At 36.0% G+C, this 17,574-nt stretch overlaps 1 protein-coding gene across 6 annotated transcripts in view; it reads right to left on the reverse strand.

Annotated features, from left to right (window-relative positions):
- astn1 (astrotactin 1) overlaps window positions 1-17,574 on the reverse strand; it is a 271,979-nt gene that overhangs the window by 133,354 nt on the left and 121,051 nt on the right. For all 6 annotated transcript variants that reach the window (XM_084120756.1, XM_084120760.1, XM_084120759.1 and 3 more), the window contains 2 exons: window positions 9,013-9,163; window positions 1,319-1,485 (listed from right to left, as the gene is read on the reverse strand). In XM_084120756.1, the coding sequence (XP_083976882.1) occupies window positions 1,319-1,485; window positions 9,013-9,163 (318 nt within the window). The remainder of the gene's footprint in view (window positions 1-1,318; window positions 1,486-9,012; window positions 9,164-17,574) is intronic.

The raw sequence follows: 17,574 nt of genomic DNA on the forward strand, positions 1-17,574 counted from the left end.
CTATAAAAGAAAGCGAATGATCTCAGAGACTTTGAATAGGTCAAAAAAAAGAGAGTTTGTTTTAGCAGGGAAGAAGGTGTAAGAAGGATGCTATTTATTCTGACTGGGTCATATTCTCTGCGGCTGGCACATGAAAGTTGAAGGAATGGTTAGTGATGTGTTATGCATGTTATGGTGTCATGTCAGAATAAAAGCACTTCCACCAAGACATGACAGGACAGAAAAACATTTGAGTTAAGTTACCTTAAAAAGGCAGCAGCGTTTAAAAGTTTGGGGATTTTTTTTTTTTTTTTTTAAAGGATCAATAGTAACAGTAAAGACTTTTACATTGTTAAAATAAATGCTTTTCTTTTGAACTTTATATTCCGAATCTGGAAAAAACATGCATGATGTTTTCCACAAAAATATTGAGCAGCACAACTTTTCAACATTGGTAATAATAAGAAATGTTTCTTGAACACCAAATCAGCACATTAGAATGATTTCTGAAGGATCATGTGATACTGAAGACTGGAGTAATGATGCTGATGAAAATTCAGCTTTGCATCACAGAAATAAATTACATTTTAAAATATATTAACATAGAAGGGAATGAGACGCTGTGTCTGTTTTGATGAGGCTATGGGAACGCTCCTGCTAGAAAGATGATGACTGTATTTTTTATTAAATAAATGCAGTCTTTGTGAGCCTAAGAGATTTCTTTGAAAAACATTTTAAAATTCTTACCAACCCCTTACTTGAGACACTGAGTTTATTTTGAGTCCTGCAGTCACACCTAATATAAACTGCAACTTCTTTTCCATTTTCTCAGTATGTGACAAAATATGTTTTTTAGCAAGCTACATAAAAAGAATATAGTGGCTATAAATTTAGCTTGTGCACATTATTAACCACATTTTTTTGCAGGTGAATGTGTGATGGTATTAGCATGTTTCAGCAAGTTCAGGTTTGCCAGTTTTTTATTTGAAGCCATGTTCACGCTCAATTTAAATATACATAGAGACAGAAATGTGGGAACAGGTAAAAAAAGTGTGGCAATTCACGCTCAGACACAAACAGCCGCCACGGATTAAGAAAGAATGTGTAAAATTAGTTACTGTAAGGTGCTGTAAACTGCATGAATAATCAACTGAACTAACCATACTAAAGGATATTATTCAAAAGAAAACTTCAGAAATTCAGTCTTTAAAAATAGCAGGTGTAACTACCAGAAAACTTCCTGCTGTTTTAAAAATGCATGACTGTGACCATGAACTAAATATTTGTTGAGAAAGCCCTGTTAGCATGTCCAGTATGTGTGTAAAGTGTGTAATCTCACCCGCAGAACATCTGGATGTTGTAGAGAGTAGGGTCCTCCTCCAGAGGTGCCAGCTGCTGAAGGCACAGCTGCTCGCAGCCCCCATTAAAGCCGTCAGAACAGTCAATACCAATGTGGTGGTCATAGCAACCGGTGCCATCTTTCATCGGGCTCAAACCAGGAGGACACTGAGAGAAAAAAATAATAAAAAATGTCAAACATTCTCTGATGTGTCATAATATCCCTTTTATCTTTGGTACTGTAATTTTAGCATACATGGCTATACCACAGCCATAAATAATAATACATAAGCTGATAGCAGAGCTTATCTGATTATTGCTTATGCCTGTGTTACAATGTGCTGTACTATTATGTATTTGTGTTCACAAGTATAGGCCAGTTCACAATAAAAGCACTATAAACATTCCTGAATGTCTAGTTGACTTTCAGTTAATATACAGTAGAACTCCAAGTTTGCCATTACCAAAAGAAGAGAGAGACAATACGGGGTCGCTCAGTATGCAGCAAATATGCATATTATAAATATATGTATGAAACGTATGAGGTATATAGTGGCATAAACCTTTCTGTGGAAAAAAAGGAGAGTGGGAATGGAATTAAGACACATTGCAGGCTGGTCTAATTATTGATTTATATTTTAATTACTTTTTTTTTTATTGTTAATTTTAACACAATAATACACCCCAAAACTGAAGTTATCCTTCCTTCCATGCATTTTTTTTTCTCTGTCTTTTCCACAAGCTAGCGATGCCAAGTTCACACAATGTTTTATGTCAGTTGTTATAAGCTTTATAACCTCCTTCTTGCAGCGGGTGCCCATACAGTAGATTCAAGATGCTTACATGAAATAACCTGCAAGTGCTGAGAAATGTTTTCTTGCAAAAGAATCACTACCTAGAAAGCCATAGTTTGTAACGAGAAAGAAATACAACTGAAATACTTAATTATTTTGGTTACAGTGCAATTTCTACAAAAGATCAAGCTTCTCTACAATTAGTCACTCACTTTTCAAAAATCATTCAAATGACTTTGAAAGGGCATAATTTTCTGTCACAGTGGGTGTTGATTCACGACTAAGCAGCTGTTATAATAAAAATGCATTAAGAGAGCAAAATTGTATAGGTTTAACAAAATGAAACTAAAGACTCTTTGTCCTGTCTGATAATAAATTGGTTATTGATACAAGGCCCTTAAAGAAAAAAAAAAAATATATATAAATAACAAATCGGTCCATCTCACCGTTGTATAAACTTCACCACCTTGCTTCCTCAGCTTCTTCAGTGGCAGGATGAGTGTAAAACACACACTTTCTGACCACCACCTTTTCATTTGACCTCATTCATATTAGGGATCAAAGCCCAGATGTTGGCAATGCATCTTAGTAGCACATCTTGTCCCTGGATACATCCGTATTGATTTTGTCAGTAAGCTACGTCTGACAAGACACCTGATTTATTACCAGCAATGTAGAGAGCGCAGGGCACTGAGTCTCTTAACTCATCTGTGGCAGATTCCTTAAATCACAAATTCCCAGTTTGATCAACTGAACAGAAGACATTAGAGGAAAGGGCAGGGTTGTTCGACAGAAAGCAAAATTTTCACATGATTTAAACGCTCATTTGACATTATGACTTTAAAGGTGCACTACTGAATGAAAATTTTAAATTATTGGGTTCATAAAAAAAAAAAAAAAAAAAAGTCACGATCCCGGTTCTGTGTCTTTTGTTTGTATGGACTTGTATGCTGAAATGTATTCTGTTCTCATTGTTTCCATGCTCCCTTCCTGTGTTTGGTTTCTGTTTCACCTTGTTGTCGTATTAGGGTTCTGTCATAAAGCACACCTGTAATTCATTATCTTTGATTTCCTTGAGTATGTAAGCTCTTATGTTTCAGTAGTGTTTTGTTAGTCATTGATGGTGTTCATGTGTTCGGTCGGGGGTGCTTGGACGTTCTTGTTTTCTCCGTGTGTTCTTTGGATTGCTGCTGTTATCCTCGTGTGGACTGTTTACCTTTTTCCCGGTCTGGATTATCTTTGATTTTGTCTTTTATTATTAAAACTCTGCATGCACTTGGATTCAATCTCTGTCCTTGTTACAGAGCGGGCTCCCGCACCGCCTCCTCTCCACCACCTGAGGGAGCCTTCACCGGAATACTAGTTCTCTCGGGAACTCTAATCCCCATAATGCTTCATACCTGGGACTGATTGCGCACACACCTGCACCTCATTCAGACTCTCTATTTAAACCACACTCAAATAGAAGATCAGTGCGAAGTATTGCATTGCCACGGCCTGTAATTTCTGAGCGTTTACCCTAGTCTACTGATCTTGTTGCCGACCTTGGACTGTTACCTCACTTCTGCCTGCTTGCTGCCTGTCTTGACTTGGATTGCCTTTGGATTATTGTCTCTTGCTGCCTGCCCCGATCTTCTGCCTGTTACCTGACTACTCTCTCTGTGTTGACCTCTGATTTCCCTGTTTGCTGTTCTCTGACCCCTGCCTGTTTGACGTTCCTTCAATAAAGCTGCAAATGGATCCTTCTCAATCTCCTGTATCATTACAGTCCTTATCCCTATGCACCAGTTACACTAAGCTAGACAGATGTGGACAAGAGTGCATTATAAATAAAATGTGATTTTACCAAGTCGGAAATATTAATTTTATAAGTAAGGGATTTAGTGTAAATGCATATACATTTTTCAAAACCACCTATCCTGTACATAAATAAATACATAAATAGATTAAGTTTGTACTTTAAGAGGCAAGAAAATACAATATTTTGGGCAATACAAATATATTCAGATTGAAATATATAAAATACAATTATATATGCTATATATATATTTGCTATATGGGCAATGCAAAGTAAATGTCCTTTGGTAACTCTACACTGTATAGAAAAACCATGCCACAAGATTTTTGTACATGGTACATTTTCTTCAATAGCCTTTTTAGTGGGCTAAAATATAAAATGCCTTAGTGCCAAGTGAGGTCAAATACATATTTACTGTGATTGATTCTGCCTTCTATTCCAATCTTTTCTTTGTGACCAGATCTAAAAAGAATGGATGAGTCAAAGCATTAGTGTGAGGAAATGGGCAATTTATAATAATTATTTAAAATGCACTGCTCAGATTTGAAGAGAAAGAGTTACCAAGGAAAGCATGCATGAAAATGGCTAGAACATAGCATGTCCAATTCAAAAAAAAAAAAAAATCAGCAAATTTGTTCTGGAATGCCCTTGTGTCCATCTAACAGTGAATAATGCAATTCCTGAGTCATAGTTCAATATTACTGCAGTCTTCGATCTGAGCTCAAAGCATCCTTGATTGAAAAGCACTTTGTAGCGCAGAGGACATAGTGAGACAGTTAATGAAGTCATGAAGGTTTTAAATTCAAGATAAACTGAAAAAGCCCTGAACTACTGAGCCTTTTAATCTCATTTCCAAATGAGGATCTAGTCCCACAGCTTTCCAAAGCTTAAGGGAATTGCCCATGATTTTGTCATATAGGAACAAATCCCTTTCAGACTGTCGGATAAGCTATGCAAATCTAAAAACTGACAAAAAAAAAAAAAAAAAAAGCCAGAAAGGAGGGAAAGAACAAAGGAGACAGAACAATTATCCAATTTTCTTTTTCCATGAGAGAAAAGAAGAATATCCCCGCTAAAATGGCCATAGCTACAGATAAAAACATTATAACATGAAACCATAGACGTATAAATTATTGATTATATATAGGCTAAGCAGACATGCACTGCATCTGTAGATCTGAAAATTGTCATGAACAGTTGCTATAGAAACATGAGCGCGCGCGCACACGCACACGCACACACGCACACACACACACACACACACACACACACACACACACACACAAAGAATAGAATTCAACATTAACTGGACTGAATCGTGCCAATGTGGAAGAATGACAGGTGCTTTGTTTCTTGCCACATAAACTCATGCAGAAAGCCACAAGGTATCAGAATTACTGACATACTTTGCAAAATGTCAAAATTGTTAGAATGTGCAAAAACAAGTGTTTTTTTTTTGTTTTTGTTTTTTGCACCCTGATAATTAAACAACAGGTTGTCATTATTTTTAACAGTTTTGCACTGCCTACTGACTGCTACAACAAAGCAAACATCAACTCAGTGTAATTACTGTATAAAGCTTAAATTAAATTTAAGAAAAAGAGAGACAAAACTATAACAATTAATTTGACTAATAACACTACATTTAATCAATGACAAAGTTAACAAATTAATTAAAGATAAAACAGAAAACAATTTTGCCTTCCTGGTAAGGTTTTTGCAAATAGAATATTTTTCTTTTTATTTACAGTATGGCAATGGTCAACCTGAAAGTCACAGTCATATTACAAATCATGCTTTGGGACTATAGCTCGCTACATTAGCATGGCCAAGGATCCCTGCTGGCCCAGACTGTCCATCTATAGCAGATAGTCACAGAGATGGATACAGTCCTCTTAAACCACCTTTTGATCCTGGGAGGAAAAAGGGGTAGTGGTGTTTCCTCCCTGCTGAGCATCTGGATCACTCCCACAGAGTTTGCACTCAGGAGACCTTTGCCAAGTATTGACTAGGAACTCAGAAGTGCTTAACAGCCAGAACATGATAGGAGACAGAACAGCTTTTGGGGAGATTGTGAGCGGATTGTCGATGGAGAGATGGAATGCTTCGGTAAAAAGCAGAGCACTCTACCGCCAAAGGATTTTCCTTTTTGTTTTATTCTTTTGAAAATGCATTTATATATATATGAATAAATATTTTTAATTATTAAATATTTTGTAAAAATATTTTTATAATTTAAAAAATATATATTTCAATATTTTGGGCAAAAATATATATATACATTTGTTTTTTTGTGTGTTTTTTTCTCTGTTAATAGGTTGTTTGGCATAAGACCCCTACAGCACATATGCATTACCTATGGAATTCATTGCCATTCTGATTGTATACACTGGTAACACATAATTCATTCATATACAGACAGCTACTGTACCAGTATCTGTCAGCAATATCAAAAAGTCTCTTGAGCACGCTTGGCTGGCTCGCTCAGATCTAGAGAGGATCCAATTTGTTTTTCATGTGGACGGCTGGATGGACGACGGGCACCCCGATGTGTCCCACAAAAGCACTCAACACCTAGTGTGCTGGCGGGTAAGGAACTAATTAATCACATCATCATTTAGCGATTATCAGTGTATTTCCAAACTAGTGCACTGTTCCTCTCCCCAGGAGTGCTATACATCAGCTAGACAGAGCAGATCGGAACGAGTCCGCTCACGCAGACTGCGATATTAAAACACAGAAGCAGCAGTGGCACTGCTGTCCTCAGACAAGGTGATAATTGATTAGGGGGGGAATGAGGCTCTCTGGGGGGCCCGCAGCGAGCTCTTATGATTGGACAGATTGAAGCATCATTTTTATAGCTTCAGTCATCTGTTAATTACAAAACATCGAGCTATGGGCTCAACAGAAGGGAGTGTTCTGATTATGAGGAGCAGGATGAATTTAGAGTTGAAATTTCTGCGAAATATTGAGGAGGCCATAACATCTGTTTCATTAGCATTAGGTTTAGGGCTGTCCATCCAACCTTACTTGAAGGAAATTTCAGTGCAAGCAAGATAGCAATAGAATATATGAAAATAGATGCAAGACATAAGAGATTAATCAATCACATTTCAGTATGCAAATACATGTAAGAAAGAAAGAAGGCCCGGTAGAATTCAGTGTTACACCTCATCATATTCATCATAAATCCATCCTTACAATTTAGCCTACATCTCACGAGTACAACACAGAAGACACAGAAACTCATTAAATTACTGTTCAGTATAATCTATAATTGTGTTTCAAGGGTAATTTTATTCTAGAAAAGGTTATTTTTAAATAGATTTACGTAAATAAGAGCTCTACATTGTTTAGTACAAAACAAAGTGTTACAAAATGAGCCCACTGAAAATATCATCAGACAATACAAACTGCTATGTATATTATTATATTATAATTTGATCAGCCCATCCTTATTTTTGCTGCTATGATTTCCCCCCATAGAATACAAAGAAGCATGGTGACCACATTCAAGTTTAGTTGCAATTTTGACTGATTTATTAAAATATTATGGTTATATGTGGTCAGGATTTGAACACTAAACATGAACTAGACTACACTAATTACACTAATTTAAAGAACTACCATGTTGTTAAAACAAAACAATTTTTAGTAGCTTTGAATGAAAGCATCTGCTAAATGATTAAATGTTTATGCAAAACAAAACAGAAAGATGCTTGACACCCATTGTCACTCAGGATTGAGAGGCTTCATTGAAAATCCAATCAATGCAAATATCTCTCAAATTAAACAACACGATGAACAGGAACAGATATCCAATGAGGCTCGCGTTGGACACGCACCTGAACAAATCCTGATTTGCATGTTTATAAACATGAGCAGGAGATCATGAAGGAAGTGAGTGTCAGAAAGATGGATGAAACACAGCACTTTTCATAAACCCTAGCTGAAACAATCCACCCATCAGCAGGGCCAGCCAAACACACTTATCATGGCGCGTGCCAGAATGTGAAATCAAGCACTTTAAGCATACCTCAGCCAGATGGTGAGTGAAATCAGAGACCCTGGCTCATTTCATGGCTGCTTAACAGCCACAAGTGAGGAAGAGAGAGTGAGTGTGATGTAAAAGATAAAGAAATGGAAGAAACAAATACGATTTTCCATGGTAAGTGAAACAAACTCCTTCGGCAGACAAGAAAGGCCTAAATTATAAAAGTAAATGCTTTTTATAGAAATTGAGTACAAGAGGGTGTTCTTTCTTCATATTTGCAAAAACATTGTGAAGTTTATGATGGTACAGGCGTAGAAATGGCTCATTTTATCTCTGTTTTGAGGCTATGACAGTTTGTAAACAAGTAAACAGGGAAAGCATCAAACGAGAGATAAGAAGAGGGCTGGAAGTGACAGGAAAAGAGATGCATTTGTAATTCCAAAGGGTGACATACAGACAAGGGAACAACTCAAATAACACGGGCTACCAGTTTAACATTTTTTATATATATATATATACAGTATGTATATGTATGTATGTATGTATGTATATATATATATATATATATATATATATATATATATATATATATATATATATATATATATATATATATATACATACATACATACATACACGTACATACATATACATACACACACACACACATATATATATTATGATCACAACTTATAATAACTGACGTTAGCTAACTGCATGATTTGTATTAATTATTTTTGAATTGTACATTTCTGACATTTGGACATTACTTAGGCACAAGTACTCTAAATTGTAATGAAGATGCATGCATTTTCTGTAAAACTGCTTTGAAGCGATATGTATTGTAAAAAGCGCTATGCAAAAAAAATATATAATTAAATTAGTTATTTAATCATCATCATCGATAAACATTTTAATTACAATTAAAATAAAAATACGGGATAAGAGATTCTTACCATTGAAGCATTTGTAATATGAGCATAAAAACTTTTTCAATCTATCAAAATTATGCATATATGTCTTTGAATTAATGAATTAATTCTCTGTAATAAATGTAACTAATTATTTAACATAACATAATTCGTTTCATTAGTTTCAAGACAACTCACCACGCAGCCAGTGGAGTCCAGCTTGCGATCAGAGATGCAACGGAAATTTCGGCTGCAGCCTCCGTTGTCTTTTGAACAGTCTCGCACAGGCCCAAAAGAGTCGAGCAGCACCTCCAGACTGTCGAAGGACGAAGAAATCATCAGCTCCTCCCTGATGGACAATGATGCATAGAAAACTCAGTTAGTAATGGTAGGTTAATTATACAGCAAACTACCTCTAGCATCTTTAGCATCATTAGGAAAATGCATAATTATATTCTGATTGTTATTACGTTATATTTACTTTATAGAATACACAGAAAATTACCTACACAGGTCAAGAACTAGATATTAAAGAGGCAAGTAATGTGAAGTAGAAAATAACTATTCTTTGTCTCTTATACGCTACCATAAATCCAGTTAAAGGGAAAAGCTGTACAGAGCAGCAAAAGTAAACACCACCACTGATGGCTAAACCTTGAACAAATGAACTCCATTGCTCTGACCTTGGTTTCAGCTATGTGGCTGGAAAATTGCATTGGGTGATGTTTTTCCTCTCTTTCCTAGAGCACTTGAAACATCCAAATATTTATCATTACTATGAAATATGAATGGGCAGTGGTCATGATGAAGGAGCAAACCAGTGACCTTTTATTGTCTAATATATTTTAAGAGTGTGAAATCACCAGGCTGTGGAGTGCTGTGATAAATGGATTCTTAGTTCTGCTGCTGTGATTTCAGTTTCAAGAAATACTGAAATACTGCCTTTACGTTCCAAGTTGTTTTTACTATTTTTCTGTTATGAAGTGTCATGGAGACATGGTCTGTCAGTGTTTAAAAATTATGTAAATGACAGTCAAATAAGTGCATGTATAAATACAAAAATAAATAAATAATTTAAAAAGAGAGAGGGGGAGAAACAGAGAAAAAATAAAATAAAAATAAAAATAAACTAGAGGCTTCTTTTTTCAGATTATGCATTCGGTCCTAAAACCTGAAACAAATAAAAGAAAATACTACAATATTTTGAAGAACTATTTAAAGGGGTTTTGGTTATAAGTCCACTGGTAAAGTTATTAAATAATCATAAGTAAAACAATAACCAATTCTTTTAATTTTCATGACAGTTTTCCATCTTCTTTCCGAATGTTAGTATTTAAGTGTCTATTGTTACTGCAGTTAGTTTGCTTAATTCTTCAGAATCACAAAATAAAGCTGTACTAAAAATGTATCAACTATAATGTGACAGATTGAAATGACTTTGTTAAAAATTAAGATGGGAATAACAGTATGTGTCCTGCTAAAAAAAGATCAACGGACATTTGATTCCTTATAATATGACTTATGAAAATCATACCATATTTGTCTATGATATATTGCAGCCGAAGAATAATTGAGATTTATTTTTTCATGTAACAGCATCACAGTTAACAATATTCACTGGGGATTCTCAGTGAATGCCCACCTTACTTAATAATGAACATTGTGGTTCTCACCTCAGGTTCCCACTCCCACCAATCTTAGCTAAATACTAGGAGTACCAGGGAAAGCAGACCTTTTAAAGCCGTGATATCATGGTTGTAAGGGGAAGATGTTATCGTAATAAGGCAGAATATATAATGACTCCCGTTCCACAGTAATGAGGGCACTTTGAACAAATTGAGACAAATCTACCTCTGTGAACAAAGCATCTCAATTGGCAGGGCTTAGAACAGAAAGTCTGTGGAAGCTCTAATTAGTAGCTTAACTCCAAATACAAAGCAAGCATTTTCAGACTAGACACTGGAAAAGTGTAGCCTGCTCTTTTCAACAGTGGCAAGAAGTAATTAAAATGAACCTTCACTTAAGACTATGATAAAGAAGGCCATCCAATAATAGAAGATTCACTCTGAAACAAATGTGATACATAATACTTTTTTAATCAAAAGCTAAGACATTAATCAGTCATTATCTCTGTTATTGTTCTAAAGCTTTCATTGTTACTGGAGACGTTAGCCACAACTTTGCATATTGTTATTATTATTAACGACAATAATACAAATAATATCATAAAAAGGTTACACTATATTTTAAGGTGTCATTGTTACAATGTAATTATATATTTAAGTACTGAGTAATATTAAGCAACTACATGTACTTACTATAGGGTTAGGGTAGGATTAGGATTTGGTTGAGGGTTAGTTTCATGTAATTGCATAATTTACTGTTATTACTATGATAAGTACATGTAACATATGTAACAAGAAGAATAAAGTGTTACCCATAAAAATGATAATAATAGTTGTTAGATCTGTCACTCCAGTCTGTTTATTCTTGGTTGGGTGACAGAGCTCTGACAATTCTTTCTTGTCATTGTGAGCGTGCCGTTCCGATCACTCGGACCGTACGCTCTTCTGTCCACGTGAGTTGTTTTGTGTGCGGAGCATGGTGTGCAGATCCCGGCACTTCGGTCTAGTTTGGTTTTGGTTCTGTGTCGGGGTTTGGACATTCATTCTCTGTGCGCTCTGTCTTCTTGTGCAAGCACGCGGTTTCGAGATCGCTCAGGCTGTACGCTCTTCTGCCCGCATGTGAAGTGTTTTTTTGTAGCATGCAGCTTGTGTTTTTCATTGGCTGCGTGCTTTCATGTTGTCATCCCAGTCATTTCACCATTTAGGTAAACTATAGACCCGATATAGTCCGGCTATGAGTAACCCACTTCTAGACAAAATAACCTTGAATTTGGTTATGTGTCGTTTTTGCCAAAATAACTTGCGAGATGTATGATATTCCATCATGTAAGCAAAGTAAACAGTGATTACAAGGTGTTCACTAATTTGATTTCTTTGTTATCTAATTGATGACTAGTCTATTTTTGGGCTATGGTTTAGACTTCTAGTAAATTTTCACTGACAGCCCAATTTTGTCTTGTTTTAGCCTAGACGTCTGGGCTGTGTTTGGACACGTTTTGTGCAAACACGCGGCTTCTAATTAGCTGTTCTCATTAGCTGTGTGTGTGTTTTTTTTATTTTTTTTATTTTTTTAATAAGCACATGGCTTGTGGTTGTGTTCACTGGCTTGTCATGTTTGTTTCTTTGTGTCGTGTGCTATCCTGACTATTGTCTCTACCCCACCCATCTTATTATCTGATTATTGGTTCAGTTGCCCCTACTGTCTCCCTCTTTACCTGTCTTGTTTGATCCCTATTTATTTTCCTTGTGTTTGCACCATGGGGGAGTTTTTGTTTGTTTTTGTTTTTATTTTTTAAATAAATAAAAGCCAATCTCTGCATCACGGAGTCCTCACCTCATCTATGGAAGTAAAATAATGTCAAATGTTTTTGAAATAAAAAGCCTGTTGAATTGCACTACTTGAAAAAAATAGGCATTGCATTAACCATGCTTGCATTTTAATGCATTGTATTTTTAGGGCTTGCATTTTTATGGGCTGAAATTCAGCATGGTTGAATATTTAAGCTTTGAATATTTCAATTAAAAACATTTCAAACACCTTTTCATTATTAAAAATTCAATAATCCATATTCACTTTTCATATTTCACTTCCAAAATATTCAAACTGTTTAAAAATACAACCAATAATATTCAACAGGCAATTTTCGGGCCATTTTATTTCGCTTTGCAAATTCGCTTCCACAAATTCAGTGGTTCAAATTCGACAGTAAATTCAACATTGACGTCCAGGAACTGCAGGAAAAGCAATAGATTACCGAACATACTCTCCATCTGCTGTTAGTCGACCTCACCATCAGATGGTGCAAAAGCGCTTGTTGTTGACGAAGACCAGCAAAATTAGAGCAAGTCATTCTTTCATAAAACTCATTTACAGCAATGTAAGTGTATTTGTGATTATTATGACGGCTGTTTTATGTTAAATTCAGTGCCTTCACGGTTACTTTTCCTGTGTAGCCTACATGCATCTTTCTCTACCGTGAACGAGATCATAATGTTATTCCCCGATGCGGATATACAGATCCAATGTTACATTTTTGAGGTTGACATATATTTCTCTTGGTTGTTTAGTTGCCTTAACTTTATATTGTGGCGATGTGCTGCATGCAGGCTATTAGGGTTTCCCTCAATAGGCTACTTCTGGACATATACAACGCTTAACGTAGATTAATGGACTACAGTGATGTAAAAGACCAAACTCGCAGGCAAGCAGATGGACTCAGAATAACGCGCAAAGCTGAGCGTTTCCCAGTGATAGACTGGCATAAAGATGGCTTGATGCTGGACATTCGCACATTTAGGGACCGTCTCTAAAGTGTATACGACATTGGTATACACGTTTCTAACTCTGATATTTTCATTTTCCCCAAACTAAACCATAGCAGGGCCCTTTGAATGAATCGGTTGAGTGAATAATTCAATGATTAATTAGTGCCAACAGTAAATGATTCAGTGTTATTAAAAGATAATTTCAGAGAATGATTCAATGGCACTCATTAAGACTCACTCATCACTTCTTTCATTCCTGAAAGAGTAATTGAGCGCATTTACTGTACATGCACATTCTTAACCCGAATAGGCTTAATAAGCGGACAATGCATGTGGTCGCATAAACAAGTTAACCCATTTTCCTTTATCAGCGTTAAGGTCATAAACAGCTTAAGCATAAACAGATAGACAGCAAGATTTTTGCTTAGATTTCACCCATCATGTAAACACATTAACCTGTGTTCTGTGGGCTAACTGAAGTTGTGCATGTGTGATATGTGAAAGGAAAGTATCCTTACAGTGGATTTAACCGTAGGATACTTGCATTGCCGGGTTATTGGTTCGGATGTAAACAGGAACAGCGGGTTATTTAAATAAGCAGATTTTTGGGAATTATCAGTGTTTTGTTGCACATGTAAACATGCTCATTTGTATGAATCTTAACTCATTGTCTGGTATAACTATTGTAACCTCTAAAAAGTCACTGAAAAATCACCTGCATTAGCCAGACTGATATTATGTCAGTTGATGTACCTGTACGTGTACATTTTAATTTTAATAAATACATTTTAATCTAGAGAGCACAATTAAGCTGCAATGCTGCTGCGGACCCCCTATGATCACGGACTGAAGAATCCTGCTCTAACATAAAGGCAATGAGGTGCCAAACATCTACAGTACTTGATAGACACCAATACAGAGTCTACACTGTATTCTCTCTAAACTGATTGTTCTGTGCAGTTCCAAGATTGCTTTTCCTTGGATCAGATTATGCTGCTGGGAGAAGAAGCAGTGTACTGGTTCACTTGCACAACAGTAGCGAAATGTGTTTGCTGTGCTTGAAATGAACAAATATTTACCGTGTGATGTACGACGTCGACAGCAATGCTAATTTTCCAAACAAGCAGGCTCTGACTAGTGCTGGCAATTGCAGTCCACAGACATTCAAATTATAATAAAAATATGTTATTATCCTAATATTTAATTCTCTAAGCAATAATTACAGCTTTAACAGTGGTCAAAGATGATCAGTGCAAGTAATAATATTTTATTATTACTTGCACTGATATTTTATTATTACTTGCACTGATATATCGATCAGTGCAAGTAATAATATAAATAACTACAGTTTTCCTGTAGCTCAAACAGTAGAGTGTTGGCGTTTGCAACGCCAAGGTCATGGGTTCGATTCCTAGGGAAAGCAAGAACTGATAAGAATGTAAATGTGTAGCTTGAAATGCAATGCAAGTCGCTTTAGATAAAAGCGTCTGCCAAATGCATAAATGTAAATGTAATATAATTTCCCTCAGCCTTTCACAAGTAGGCTATGCCAAGTCAACAATTTCTAGACTAAATTCCATCCAATGAGCCAGCCAGTTTTTTTTTTTTCTTCAATAGAGTTAATGACACCCCTATGGGTTTATATACAGTACTACAACCGATTCAAATAGTCCTTAAATAGAGATTTACTTAGAAATCGTAATTCATCATTTACTCACTAATGTCATCCCAAACCTGTAGGACTTCTTTGGAACAGAAATTATAATATTTTGAAGAATGTTTCGATTGTCTTTGTACAAAACAGCACTGGACATCACTGATTTTAATGTGTGGGCAAAAAAAAAAAAAAAATTATATATATATATATATATATATATATATATATATATATATTCTTTGGTAATCTACAGTACAGAAGAAAGTACAGGTTTGGAACAAGATGACAAAATTTTCATATTTTAGTGATCTATCCTTTAAAAGATCAGGCAGTATATTATCTCTACGACGAATGTTCAGCATAACATGGTAAGTTTTACTTTGAAATATTCCAGTGCTCTCAAAACACTCGGAATTGAGGCAATACTCAATATGCCCGGGCCAAGGGACCGCATGGCCTGCCAAATTTCTTTGCAGTGGACCCCGTGAAGCTAGCCACTCTGCGGGAGATCAGTAGGACACACTTAGAGGACCTTTTTAAAAGGAATAAAATTGTGATAGAGGGAAGAAACCATATCCACCATGTACTTATATGGTGTATGTACATGGTACATGTACGTTGTGACCACCCTGAATTTAGTTGGGTCACAGGGATATTGGATTGTTTGTATATATTTCTTTCTTTATTTATTTTATTACCTACATGTCTATTTCAGTTTACTTGTATATATAAGTTTTATTATTGTAGTGAGTTTACATTGGGCAGCTCAGCTGCATTTTCCGAATTCTGGTTGGCAGTTGAGAGAGTGGAGTTGCCGTGATGATTGCGGTGCATCCTCAGACAACAAAGAGGACCTTTAAGCAACCACTAACTATTGTCTCTCTCTCTCTCATTTACTGTTAAAGGAACACTATGTAGCTTTTCAACCTTCATAATATATTTCCAAGACCCTTGTGATGGTACATCAACTTACAATAGCTTGAATGACACGTCTGCCATAGCCTGACGGGGTCTGTATCGCTTTTACTGACACTATGTAACTTTGGGGTTCGGGTAGTAACCCGAGCACAAAAAGAACTACAAAATTCAAGTGCTTTACGGCATGCGTTTGTTTTCGGCTTTTGTGCTTATGCTTTTGTCATGGGGGCTGTTTACACCTGGCCACTTCATGCGTTTTCTCAGATCGGATAGCTATCTGATCGTGAAAAGACCAGGTGTAAATGCCCTCCGGCATTCAAGACGGATTTGAATCCGATCGCTCAAACCACTTCAGGAGGAGGTCTGTGCCGCATTCCAGACGAAACTGGACAAGTGTAAATGCATCTGGTTGTTGAAACCACATATGTAAATTGTACTTCTCCCAAAAATACAAAAAAAAAAAAAAAAACGTGTGAGAGCATGTTATAGGCTATATGTTATAGACAGAAATGACTACGCTACTGGAACACGCATCACCGCGTTTTTTTTACATGCTGTTCATTCATCCATTGCTGATAATTAGACCAGTCCAATAATTTCCACATATGTCTAGCTAGCTTTCGATTATCAGAGCTGTTAACAGACTTGCTAACAAACACTCATTTACGTGTTTTTTGCGTTATGTTTTATTGCCTAGCTTGCCTCACGAACTAGTTTGCCAGCTGAACTCAGGTGTTGTGAGGTGTATTTATCACGTAGTCCTGAGGGATATCAGACGACGCTGTTGACATTGATTCTTGCGATTATCATGAGAACAGTTTTCAATATCTAATATAATTATCAGGACATAAATAAGCCTAACGTAGAGGTTGTAAATAGTGTAAACGAGCACAATTTAGGGGTGGGAGATATTGACAAAAATGAATATCTCGATTTTTTTTAAATATCTCGATATAGATATTCAGACGATATTTTTGCCATCCTTCAAAGAAATGTGTGCAAACTGATAAAGAAGGTCCAGTTGGTCTTTTGACTTGCTGCATTTGACCTATTATTGTAGGCTGTAGAAAAAAAACAATAAAGGAGCTAACTAAACAGAATGTTGTTTTCCCCAAAACGCTATAAATCCATCCATTTTTTTTCCAAAAATTGATGGTTTGTCTTTTAAAAAAAGTCTTTTGTCTTTTTTACAATATTACATGACAGTTCTCCATTATGGACGCGAGCGCTCTGAAAGCAGCACTAAAAGACTTTCAAACTTTCACAGAGACCTCAAAACATAAAGCACAAAGCCTTTCTTTAAAACGAATTTCGTTTTGTATTAATTGTATCTTAATTTTAATAAATTTTTCATTAACCAATTTCCTGGATTTAATAAATAAAAATCATCCTGAACCGAACCGTAGCCTACTCGCCTCACAGGCCTAAAAAAAAAGTTAAATATATTTACACAAAGCTGATTCTAAACAAAAGCATCCAAAACAAAATAAAACTATGTAGCCTAATAAATGTGCATTTCTCCGGGGCGTTCACTAGCCTACTGCGAAGATCGCGAGTCAATAGCCTATCGTCAACTTCATCTTTGCAGCCAACACAGAAATTAATAAACAATTAAAATGTGTTTTCAGCGCGTCCTCCTCTGATTGCTGTGTTGTGACTGAAAAAGTGCGTGCAGGAGCACGTGCGCAAAACGTAGGTTTGTAAAATGTCCTTTTGTAAAATGACATGATAAAATAAAAATAATTCATATATCATTTTACAAACCGGGTTTGCGCATGTGCTTCTGCGCGCACT

The sequence above is a fragment of the Abramis brama genome, assembly GCF_963993115.1.
Source record: "Abramis brama genome assembly, chromosome: 7".
Classification (NCBI taxonomy): domain Eukaryota; kingdom Metazoa; phylum Chordata; class Actinopteri; order Cypriniformes; family Leuciscidae; genus Abramis; species Abramis brama.